The sequence below is a fragment of the Micromys minutus genome (genome assembly GCF_963924665.1).
Source record: "Micromys minutus genome assembly, chromosome: 1".
Classification (NCBI taxonomy): Eukaryota; Metazoa; Chordata; class Mammalia; order Rodentia; family Muridae; genus Micromys; species Micromys minutus.
Window position 1 is genome coordinate 221,543,236 of NC_137969.1, and position 12,554 is coordinate 221,555,789.

Here is a 12,554-nt window from a genome sequence, read left to right on the forward strand (position 1 = left end):
CTAATGCCAAGTGAAGTGACCAGGTCTAGCCCTGCTCAGTGGCCACCCCCATCTCCTCCTCAGCTCAGAGGGGAAATTGGAACGGCCACAGTACCCTGTTGATGTCAGACACCAGCTTCCCATCGTGAGGCGTGTACACTCTCTGATTGTTGGCTCTCATCCGGGATTGGATAGTGAACAGGAGGACTTCCAGATTCCCCTTCTCCTGAAACCTGTGGGGAATGGAATTTGGGATACTGGTATTGAGGTCCCCACAGACAAACTCTTTGCTGAAGTCAACATGGAAACCCTGACCTCATAGATCTTGGAAAGCAAAGCACATATTCTTTAAAGACGAGAGACAAGATAGGTCTACTTTCCTGCTAAGACACCTGACACTCACTGGCAGGGACTGGGTAAGGATCTGCATCGTTACAACTCAATTCAGGGAAAATGCAATGGTTATCAGAGCATTCATTTGCTTCCAAAGGGATTCGATAACCAGAATGTTCTGGTAACGCCAAAACTTACCAAGTTTTACCAACCCACACATAGAAAACCTTCTCTGTCCTATAAAGAAAGGCTTGCAGACAAATTGATTTGAGTCAATAAAGTCTGAGAGGCAGCAGTATCTACATAAGAACACACTGCAAGGAAATCAGTTTTTGCCCAGTCTCAATTAGCTGGTTCTTCAAGTCCTACAGACCAGATGTGCTCAAGAGCCAGAAAGTGTATAGAGGACATGGTCCAAGTAATGATAACTTTCACATTCCTCCATGTGCCAAGATAACCCACTTCCTCCCTTGAGCACAGCATTGAGGAACCAGCTGTGTACCCAGACTAACATACCTCAGTGCTCTAAAGCTCTCAGGGAGCCTTAGGCCCCAAAACTCTATTGGTACAGCCAAGAGGTAACACCTTTGTATACCAGACTTGATGTTATCAGTTTTGAATTTAGGACTTTAAAAGTGGGTTAGTGTCAGACTGGAAACCTGATCCAGGGTTAGAGAACATCCTGGGCAAGGTGTCTCAGTTTTTCCTGTTTGAGAGACTTGAATAGACTGGGAGAAAGGTGAGTGGGGTAGGAAGAAACAGAGGGCATCACTGATGAACCAGAAACCTCTTCAGAGGTAGACAGCTAATAGCAGAGAGTCTGGAATGCCTGACTGTATGTGCATGTGTGCATATTTACACGTGTGCATATTTGTGAATGCATGCATATGTGTGCCTGCATTCCTATGTGTACCCACACATGTAAGCATGTGTTCATGTACATGTATTGCATAGCTGTGACTATCTGTATGTGCATTCATGCATGGCTGTATCTGTAGGTGCCTGTATAACAGTGTGTTGTTAATTATGTATGTGCTTACGTTTATTACACATGTATGCACAAGTGTGTGGATGGTTACATGTGCACATGTACCCTGTGTGGTGGGGTCAGGCAGCGTTCCTGAGATGCAGGCTTAGCACTTTGCTGCTGAGCAGTGACAGGTAGGACGGAGAAAGACGGATATACTCTAATGATCACAAGGCCCCATGCAGGGTACTCAGACCAATAATACAGAGGAGACAGACTTATTAGGAGGAGTTACCCAGCACTGGCTCTCCAAAGAAGCCCGAGACGGCTCCCCAGTTGACCCTGGGAGCCTAGAAAAGCATTTTCTTTCTCTATAAGTAAGTTTCTCATCAGTAAGCTGGACGGCATGGAAGTGGGGTGGCCAAGTAGGTGACAGGTGTCCAGCTATAGAACTCGAGGCTGTGCCTCATAGATACACTTCATAGGACACAACCCTCAGCTCTTGACTTTTTCACCCTCAAGGACTGACAGTACTCCCGAGTGCTGAGCCTTACTTGGGCGGCTTCTCCACAGTACGGTAGGTGCTGAAGGCCTGGAGCTGCTGCTGGACGCCACTCAATGAGTTGGCAAACTTCCGGCTGTTCAGGACGCTAATGGTTTGCTCAATCCAGGTGAGCAGGTCTGAGGCTAACCCACTGTACTTTTCAATCATCTTCTCGGTCTCGATGGCATGGTCAATGACCTAGAGAATCATCCTGTTACTCATTCTGATCAGAAGAGAAATGTCACCAACGATGCTACCAATGAGACCTACTATCAGTGTGAACTCCACTGGGGCACCTGCTTCTCTCTCAAGCTTTACAGTGTTCCCTGTGACTCCACATTGCTAAAGGAATGGAAGAGACATGGGTGTGGCCCTGTCCTGTACTGACCGTGGTAAGGTTCAGTGATAGCACCCCCTCCTTCAGTCCCATAGAGGATCAGTAAGTTTGCAGAGCCCTAGAGGGATCAGTGCTGTATTTCAAACAGTATTAGGTATCCGGGCAGCTTTTGCGAAACGCAAGTAAGGCACACAGAGATGGACGGAAGCCTGTCTACTCGTCAGAAGCAGCAGAGGAAATAAATCAGGCACGGCACTCTGTACAGAGGGACGTGTTCTTGGTATACTGTGGAAGCCTTTGGGGTCTGATGCCACAATCAACAAAGCAAACTAAGAGTATGTGGTGCTTGGGGGCGGGTGTGTTTGGGAGACACAGGCCTCCAGACAGAGGCTCAGACACGTGGCTATAGCCCGTCACTGACATTCTTTGGAGTCAGCTCAAGCGTTTTCCAGGGAACTTTGGAGGAATTGGGGAACATGTGTCCTGTACACCTAACTGCAGCTGAGGGACCAAACCCAAAGTTTTTAGGGTGAACAGGGAGCTCACACTCAAGGCCTAGGGCTGACAAACACATAAGAAAACTGGTGTGCTGACTACACAGCTCGGTACCTTGCCGACTCGCTTGCCCTCCACTGCCAGCACCTTCATCTTGGAGAAATAGTGATAAAACGCTACCACGTAGGTGATGATGGATTTCTCATCTGGGTTTTCTGTGAAGACATCTGTAAGAGCCAGATGGGACATTCTGAGCACCAAAACTGCAGCCCAGGAAAGTCATGTTTCAAGCATTTTTCCCCACTTCGTCTGTCATGAAGTTCAACCGTGTGCATCAACTGACAACTTCTAATGATATGAAATGAAGGAGTAGCTAGGTGTAGTAGGAGAGGCCAGACGGTCAGGAGTTCAAGGACAGCTTCTGCTACATAGCATGGAAACAGAACTGTGTGGAGGCCTCTGATTTCAGACATCTGGATAATAACCTACAAACACAGAATGAAGTCAACCTGAACCCTCAAGAATCCTCCCCATAAGTCAAGGTGTCTGCAGAATACCTACCACCACAGAGCAGAGCCCTGGCCTAACCAACATCTACATACTCGTAGCTTGCCAGGCACCTGACCAGCCGTGGGAAGGAGTCCACCTGACTCCAGAATGGTAAAGCGGGTGTGGCTCACCTTCAGGGTCAAGGAGCGGGATGATGCCCAGCTGGCGCTCAGCCACATCAAATGCATGCTCCAAGTTATGCCGGGCATTGGAATCCTTCAGCTTGTCAAAGTCGATCAGGTCAGGCCTGGGGACAAGAGCTCTGAACTGTTAAGATGAAGTGGCCATGGGGGAGCTGTGGGCTTGGAAGAGGGTAGCAGTATGACCGGAAGTTGAGGAAAGTGGGAGAACCAAGGGTAAAAGGAGAATCAACAGAGGCAACATGTTTCTTGCCCTCTAGCTAAGTGCAAGGTCTCAAATCTTTGCCCAGCCCCAGGGAGCCCCTTACCGGTGTTTATGGATTAGGGCATTGAAGGCAAGGCCATCTTTCCAGCTGGAGGTGAAGTTGGTTACATTGACATGGGGGTAGCTGCATTAAGAGAAACATTAAGACTAAGAAACTTTTGAGGTCCCAAACAAGCAAGCGTCTGAGCTGAGGTTCTATATGCTAGGAGAGGAACACACTTGCCCCATCTTGAGCTGCTTCAACTTAAGAGCACACAGATGAGCCACACAGATACTCCATACGCTGTGGTTCATGACTCAAGAGGTTCCAGAGTCTGACCACAGGGACTATGGAAAGGAATCTTGAGTTTCAGGCTCAAGAATCAGGTCAGGACAGACTTGAATAAACTGACAAGTCTGCTATAGTTCTAGGGACTGGTGTCTAATGCCCCTTGGGGATGGCAGCCTCTACTGTGGCTCTCAATTTGTGTGGGTCGGGACCCCTACCAGGAATGAACAACCCGTTCACAGGGGTCGAATATCAGAGTGCTTGCATATCAGACATTTACACTGTGATTCACAACAGTAGCAAAGTTACAGTTATGAAGTAGCAATGAAAATAATTTTATGGTTGAAGGTGACCACAACATGTCACTGTATTAAAGGGTCACAGCATTATGATTGTTGAGAATCACCGTCCTAGGGGAAGCAAGGAGCCAACAGGAAATGGAATGGCAGGTTTCCAGGGCATACACACCCTGCTGTCTTCATCTGGCACCACAGAAGCAGAGCATCCTTGGCTGAGCGTGTCTCCCGACCTTCTTGAGTTTGGACAACAATGTCCTGAATCTGGGAGTGGTAAAGCAAGAAAGAGAAGAATAGATCCATATCTGGCTCTCTGCCTTCCTGCTCTCCTGTGTGGGGTGGGCCTCTCCCTGAGTCCTCCATTTATTTATCTGTAGCACTTATCCCTAGAGCACTCCCACGCCCTAAGGTCTGGGGTCCCGGTTGCCTACTTCTCTGCCTCAGTCAACCAGGATGGCACAGAGATGGCCCCTGCATCAGAAGAAACGACTGTAGTCAGACACCTCTGTAGGAGGTTGAGACCTGACAATAAGGCACTCCGGCAGTTTCCTCTGATGGTACACCGCCTCGCAGGGTGGAACAACACGGATGCTGGGTGGTATTGCTAACTTGACTGTACTGAACTATGGCTATCAGACTGGGAATGCACACTCTCTCGGGTATGTCTGTGAGGGTGTGTCCAAAGGTAACTATGGGAAGAAGACTTCCCTTGAATGTAGACAATACTGCTTCCTGTGGTTGAGGGGAAGGGAGACCGAGAGAGCCTTGAATCTCAGATGAGAAAACGTTTGTGGTTTAAAAGTATAAAGGGAGATTTTTCTGCCCAATCTTTGCAACTTCTGAATCAGATTCTTTCATACAGTAAAAAGTTACACACAGAGGGCGAGGAGCAATTGCAGGTCCTGCAGCAGACTGTAAGCTAGCTACAAGCCAACCTCCCCTCAGACTAGCTGGGCATCTGTCCGGAGCATGAGCACTTTGGGATGGCACAGAATGTAGGTCCTTCATCCCAAGAACTGTTCCACAGGGTGGGCTTCTAGACTCCCTAGATGTACACAAGCACACTCGAGTCACCATGTTGTAAGGTCGTCAGCTCCTGCCCAGCTGTGGGAGGTCTCCAGCCCCCAGTTTCTTCTACCCACAGGACTCACCTGGAATCTGAGGATGATAGTCCAGATGAGGCCTAGGACCAGACGATGGTTGCCATCCACAATGTCGTGGGAGCCCATGTTTTCCAGGTGCACGCGCTGTTCCTTGAGGAACTGCAGGGCTTTGTCCACGTTCTCCAGGCAGTGGATGCGCATCTTGCCCTTGGTCGGCCTTGGCTAAGGGACAGCATGGCCTCATGGGTAGCTGCAACCTGTTCCAGCTGACGCCATCAGCTCAATCCTTCACCCTCCCGGTCAAGTTTCAGGTCCCACAGGCACTCCTGACACTCTTCTTTGTTAGTTACATTTATTTATTTTCAGTTTTATGTTTATTGCATTGTCTGCATATATGTCAGTACATGCAGTGGCCACAGAGGTCAGAGAAGGACATCAGACCCCCTGGAACTTGTACCATAGGCTGTCATATGGGTACTGGGAATTGAATCCAGGTCCTCTCAGAGGTAGCCAGTCCTTACTGTTCAGACATCCCTCCAGCCCCTCCCCACACATTTCAATGACTCCCTTTTCACAAAATTCAGATGGTTTCTGTATCAAGCATTCAGCCAAACTTCATGAGAGCCCTTCTGGATCTGACACAGCTTCTGTGGGTGCTAAGTGATGATCACACTCAGTAACACAGTAACAGGCTGTGTACTGAGTACTCGATGTGAACCAGGCTTGGTTCTGAGATCCACTCACTGCTAGTCAGTGATAAGAATGGCTTTTGGATTGGTAATTGACTGCAGTCCCATCCCTAACAAATCTTCCACCCCAGCCAGAACCTGAAGAGCTTATTATTAGTGTCAGTGTGCTTGAGTGTGTGCATGTGTGTGCAGACATGTAGGTGTGTGTCAGAGGACAACGCCGGGCGTCCTTCAGTCATTGCTCACAACTTTGTTTGGGTTTGGATTTTTTTAAGACAGGCTCTTACTGGTCTGGAACCTGCCAAGTAGGCTAGATTGGCTGGGTAGGGATTCCCTATATCCACCTCCTCAGTGCCGAGATTACAGAAGCACACATACCACCTTGTTTTATGTGCACTCTGAGGGCGCTTTGTCAGCTTGACCTGTCTCTCCTGTCTGTCTCTTTTGAAGGGATCCCTGGGGCAACTCTTTCAAGTGGAGTTTCAGTGTGGGCTAAAAGGCAAGAACTGCCTAGAACCAAAACGGCAGAAGTAGAGCAGCTTTTCATTCAAACCCCAAGAATGTCAGATGCCTCAGTCTATACACGGGGGTTGGAGGTGGGGGTGGGGGTGGAGGGCAGAGAAAATGCTGCCTGAAAGCCTCAAGGTCACAAAGGAAATTGTACATTCCCACCTACCACAGTGCTGGGCAGGGACAAGAAGAGCGCCCCCAACAGGTTTCCACTTAAACCAGTGGCAAAGCACATAACAAACTTTCTTCCACCCCTTCCACTCAGTTCTAAGAAGAATGTACATTTCTAATAGCTCACATATCCAGGCCCATGTTTCCCAGCTCCAGAAGCCCAGACTCCAGTGAGAAAGGTGAAGCTCTGCGAGGTCAGAAGGAGTAAGAAGTTCTGGGAAGAAGTCAGAGACCCCAGTCAGCCACCCAGACCCTTGACATTACGAGAACTGGAACCTCGAAGAGGAACATGGAGAAACTGGCAAGCCAAGGGAACCCACTCTGCTTCAGCAAAGGCCTTTCCTCAAGAGGAGTGGATGGCGCCAGCCAGGCCGGGAGGAGCCTTACCAGCATCTCTCCAGAGAGCACCTCCAGCAGCTTGATGAGCATGCGTCCGTCCCGCAGGTCCTTGTAGAGGTCGCTGATGCGGCAGGACACACGAGCCAGGTGGGAGTTCACCCATTTCGTAAAGGTTTTCTTCTGAACCACTTCCCGCTCATCTGGGTGAGAGGAAGAGCCGGGAAGGTTGGTGCACCATGGAACCGAAGGGCTTCACTGTGAGTCTAGTGTCGTCGTTGCCTGGCAGAGGAGGCTGCCCCAACCACCCTCATCTGCAGGAGTCTATGCCAGCCTTGCAAGTCTGTCTCGTTTGCCTGTCCATTCTCAGGAACCACAGGCCATCAGAACTAAGGCAGTGGCGCAACCTCCTCCACCTCCTCCATCTCCTCCATCTCCACCTCCTCCACCTCCTCCACCTCCACCTCCTCCACCTCCTCCACCTCCTCCATCTCCTCCACCTCCTCCATCTCCTCCATCTTCACCTCCTCCACCTCCTCCACCTCCTCCACCTCCTCCATCTCCTCCACCTCCACCTCCTCCACCTCCTCCATCTCCTCCACCTCCACCTCCTCCATCTCCTCCATCTCCTCCATCTCCACCTCCTCCACCTCCACCTCCACCTCCTCCACCTCCTCCACCTCCTCCATCTCCACCTCCTCCATCTCCTCCACCTCCACCTCCTCCACCTCCTCCACCTCCTCCATCTCCACCTCCTCCACCTCCTCCACCTCCTCCACCTCCTCCACCTCCTCCACCTCCTCCACCTCCTCCACCTCCTCCATCTCCACCTCCTCCATCTCCACCTCCTCCACCTCCTCCATCTCCACCTCCTCCACCTCCTCCATCTCCTCCATCTCCACCTCCTCCACCTCCTCCACCTCCTCCACCTCCTCCATCTCCACCTCCACCTCCTCCACCTCCTCCATCTCCACCTCCTCCATCTTCACCTCCTCCACCTCCTCCACCTCCTCCACCTCCTCCATCTCCTCCACCTCCACCTCCTCCATCTCCTCCACCTCCACCTCCTCCACCTCCTCCATCTCCTCCACCTCCACCTCCTCCATCTCCACCTCCTCCACCTCCACCTCCTCCATCTCCTCCACCTCCACCTCCTCCACCTCCTCCATCTCCTCCATCTCCACCTCCTCCATCTCCACCTCCTCCACCTCCACCTCCTCCACCTCCTCCATCTCCACCTCCTCCACCTCCTCCATCTCCACCTCCTCCATCTCCACCTCCTCCACCTCCTCCACCTCCTCCACCTCCTCCACCTCCTCCACCTCCTCCATCTCCACCTCCACCTCCTCCACCTCCTCCATCTCCACCTCCTCCATCTCCACCTCCTCCATCTCCACCTCCTCCATCTCCTCCACCTCCTCCATCTCCACCTCCACCTCCTTCACCTCCTCCACCTCCTCCACCTCCTCCATCTCCACCTCCACCTCCTCCACCTCCTCCATCTCCACCTCCACCTCCTCCATCTCCTCCACCTCCTCCACCTCCTCCATCTCCTCCATCTCCACCTCCTCCATCTCCACCTCCTCCACCTCCTTCACCTCCACCTCCTCCACCTCCACCTCCTCCACCTCCACCTCCTCCACCTCCTCCACCTCCACCTCCACCTCCACCTCCTCCCTGATCCAGCCACATGTTTCCTAATGTCAGGCACATCAGTCTGCTATTCTGTCATTAAATTCAGATTTTAATACCAGCTCCGTCTCTCCCGCCCTCCCTCTGCCTAGACTGCTCTTAGCATTCTTACACAGGCCCTTCACTTAATTCCTATTTGTCCTTTAAAATTGGGGCAAACTGAGTTCTCAGGAGGGCTTTCCCTGACACCCCCATCCTCCTCTGTGCTGTAATTTTTGCATTCTCATTGTCAGTGATTGCTAAAGATATGTCTCTTCTACAAGACCGTGGGCTCATGGCACCCAGGAAGCCTGTCTCATTTGTCTCTCCGTTCTCAGACCAGAAGCTCGATGTCTGGTAGGCACTTTGTTGTTGTATTGCAGGTGACTAGTGAAGCATTTATTTGGTTCTGTCATGTGGCTGGCCTGTGCTAGGCCTAATGCACACTGCATTCACTCATGCAGTTCCTGCTGTAGAAAACAAGCCAGGGAAGACACACACACACACACACACACACACACACACACACAGAGTGGCAGGCAAGGGATCTTGACTTTCAGCCTTGAGATGGTGACCAAGCACCTACCTCCATGTTAAATCAGCAAACCCAGCCCCTGGCCCAAGCATGTAAATACAGGTAGGGTGTTCAGGCTAGGCCTTGAGAGAAGACAGAAACTATATAAATGAATGGCACAGAGGCATAGCAAGAAAGAAGAGGAAAAAGTAAGATAGAAACATCAGGACAGAAGAAGACAGCAGAGCCCTGGCCGTTTGGGTTTGTGAACAGTGTGTGACCACAGGCTCCCAGGCACATGGGCTTGAAGACTGAGGCCAGAAACTAACCTGACAGTGTGTCTGGGTCTGGGGACCTGCAGATCCCTGGACAAAGAGCGTGTAGGTGGGTCACAGTCAGGGCAGACACAGGGAATGTCAGCACTGGGAGAGACTAGCTATGCGTTCCACTAAGTACAAACCATAGAAGGGTTGGCATTCTAAATTAGTAAATATCAGGCTTAACACAACAAAAAGAGGAGCTAAGCCAGGGCTGCCCCGGGCATGGTGCTGACAGCTTGCACCAAATTCCTTCCTACCTCGTGGCTATTTTAGTGTAAGAACTCAGTGTCTATTCATCTGCTCATCCGTTCAACAAACGAACGCTTGCGGTCCAACCATAAAGTGCTCAGCACCGGGCGGAGGTAGCTTCAAGAACAAGCCAGAGGATCCCTATTCTGAGTAGTCAGACTATGAGAAACACACCGGGTATATGCGTCTCACACATGAACACTTCTAAGGCAGTCACTTAAATAAGCTTTCTACAAAGTGAAGGAGCAATGTGCTGATTTTAAATCAATGCAAACCACAAGTGTCATTCATTCATTCCAGGCCTCTGGGCCAAGGAAATCCCCAACGTACTCTCTGTCAACAGCAAATTAGAAGATTTTCTTGATTCAGGGCTGTTATAGAAAAAAAATGTTTTGATGATATGCTGGACAGAATGCAACTGTCCTTATTCTGAGGTACACTGGGCTGGGATTCCACAAAGCCAGCCATAGCCCACCTCTACCCCTAAGGTTTTCCCTAGACCAAACTCTCTCTCTCTCTTTAAAACTTATTTTATGTATATGAGTACTCTGACTTCATGCACACCAGAAGAGGGCATCAGATACCGTTACAGATAGTCATGAGCCACCATGTGGTTGCTGAAATTTGAACTCAGGACCTCTGGAAGAGCAGTCAGTGCTCTTAACCACTGAGCCATCTCTCCAGCCCCTAGACCTGTTTCTTGAGTCAAAGGTGGAAGGGACCTTCGACCAAGGGACTGAAGGTTTTAGCCACTATAGAGGTGAATGCCCTCAAAAGCTAATGTCTTTTTGTTTCCTCATTTTCCTGTTCATACGATTCTGAAGATTTCACTACCTGGTGCTAAACTCTGTTTATTTGTGTCTGGAAAAGAAAATGGGCATGCTTCTACTGGAGACACAGAATATAACTCCAGGATGCTAGGCTGGCACAAACACTGGTACAGACATCTCATAAAGCATCCTGAGCCCTCCTCAGTTTTCAATGCACAGTGATGCTGGAGTTGCAGGCTTGGAGCATGGCAGATGGCCTTTTGGCTGCCTTAACTTACGGGGGAGATTACCCAGAATCCCTAGCAGCATGAAACACTTTATAGTGTTGAGTCATGGGAAAGATTCTGAGAGGCTAATGATGATCAAAAGCAGAGTAAGGGCCCAGGGGTGGGGATTAATTTCCATTAGCTGTTCATTCGGCTGCTGCACATTGACACGCTCAGCACATTCCTCCCTCAAGACCCAGATGCTCCTCAGGAGCTGTCTGAGTGCAGGAGAGGCCAGTGGCCCTGAGCCAGCTGTATTGGAAGCCATGTAGTATGAGTAGGAAGTGAGTGGTCTGTGAAGGAGGCCTGCTGCTCACAAGGGACCCGACAATCTTAACATCTACCCTGAAGAAGGCTTCAGGAAGGACCTGCAGAAGCGAATACTTATCTCCAGAGCCCTGCCTTGCCTAGGCAGGAACAGGGGCAGGGGAGGTGGCCATGGATGGGTCCATGCCTCCATGGCACTGAAGCATTATCTCTGCGTTCTCTGCTTCTCTCCCTTTCTCAGCATTCCCTCACGTGTTAGGGCTGCCCCAGAAAACTCATCTTCTTCCCCAATCAGCTCTGACCTAGAATTACTGTGACGATGTTATGACAGGTGATCTCCCTACAACTCCTTTATAAAAGTTTAGCTTGAAGCCACACGTACCCATGATACGGAAACCCTCAAGCCTCCACCCGCTGACAAGCAGGCAGTATATGAAAAGTGCTGGCACACAGAAAGGTGTCATCCTTCCACCACGTTCACCACATCCAAGGGACTGTTCCAGAGGCTATTGGGACATAAGACACATGGCTCACACTCCCTCGGTAAGGATCTGCCTCAAGAAAACAGACACACACTCACTAAAAGTTTTGCAGCCATCTAAGAGATAAAGTGCACTCTCACCAGACTGCAATAGCTAATCATGGTGATTGACTTGCCAACATCTGCCATCAGCTAAGCAGCTGAATGTGCCTATGAGGGTTTTTCCTGACTGGCTCTTTTGAGGTCGGGAGACTCTAAATCTGAGCCACACCTTCTGGTGGCAGCCCACATAGAAGTACATGGAAGAAGGAAACACTGCTCTTTGCCTGTTTGCCTCCACTCTCCCTGGTAAAAACAACCTATTCCATTGGTGAGGCATTCCTTTGCTGGTGGTGAAACTACTTCAGAGTTCTAGTAAAGACTGAAGACTAGAAGCTGTCTAGGAATCCTCCAAGGCTCCAGCAACAGATGGGGACTGTTAACCTTCAGCTCAATGAAACAACTACTGAATTATTGGCCCTCTGTTTGGGAGACAGCCACTGTTGAACTACCCAGATGGACTTTAGCCTGTAACCACTGTGATAAAAATGGCACTCTCTCTCTCTCTCTCTCTCTCTCTCTCTCTCTCTCTCTCTCTCTCTGTCTCTCTGTCTCTGTTTCTCTCTGTCTCTCTCTGTCTCTCTCTCTCTCTCTGTCTCTCTGTCTCTGTTTCTCTCTGTCTCTCTCTGTCTCTCTCTCTCTCTCTGTCTCTCCCCCCCCCCCTTCCCTAAGATATCAGAAAATCCTGACTAATAAATCCAGGAAGGCTGTACAAACTAATACTGGATTAGTTACCAGATGACAAGCACCTATAATACATGTTCATGGGGTCAATGCAGGGAGGTCTGTGACAACTGGAGTTGTCATAAAAGTCTTCAAGAAGAAAAGCCCTTTGAAGGGGCAAGAGGAAGACAACATAAACCCAAGCAGACATGGATGGAAGGTTGTTCATGGGACACTGAGTAGCTACAGGTTTGAAGACTAAATATAGAAAA

At 50.1% G+C, this 12,554-nt stretch overlaps 1 protein-coding gene across 1 annotated transcript in view; it reads right to left on the reverse strand.

Moving 5' to 3' along the window:
• Positions 1 to 12,554, reverse strand: part of SPTB (spectrin beta, erythrocytic) — a 123,121-nt gene that overhangs the window by 42,702 nt on the left and 67,865 nt on the right. The window contains exons 3-10 of the mRNA XM_080934428.1: positions 7,034 to 7,185; positions 5,325 to 5,498; positions 4,346 to 4,437; positions 3,653 to 3,733; positions 3,336 to 3,451; positions 2,770 to 2,882; positions 1,834 to 2,021; positions 95 to 212 (exon numbers count right to left, since the gene is read on the reverse strand). Coding sequence (XP_080790554.1) covers positions 95 to 212; positions 1,834 to 2,021; positions 2,770 to 2,882; positions 3,336 to 3,451; positions 3,653 to 3,733; positions 4,346 to 4,437; positions 5,325 to 5,498; positions 7,034 to 7,185 — 1,034 coding nt within the window. The remainder of the gene's footprint in view (positions 1 to 94; positions 213 to 1,833; positions 2,022 to 2,769; positions 2,883 to 3,335; positions 3,452 to 3,652; positions 3,734 to 4,345; positions 4,438 to 5,324; positions 5,499 to 7,033; positions 7,186 to 12,554) is intronic.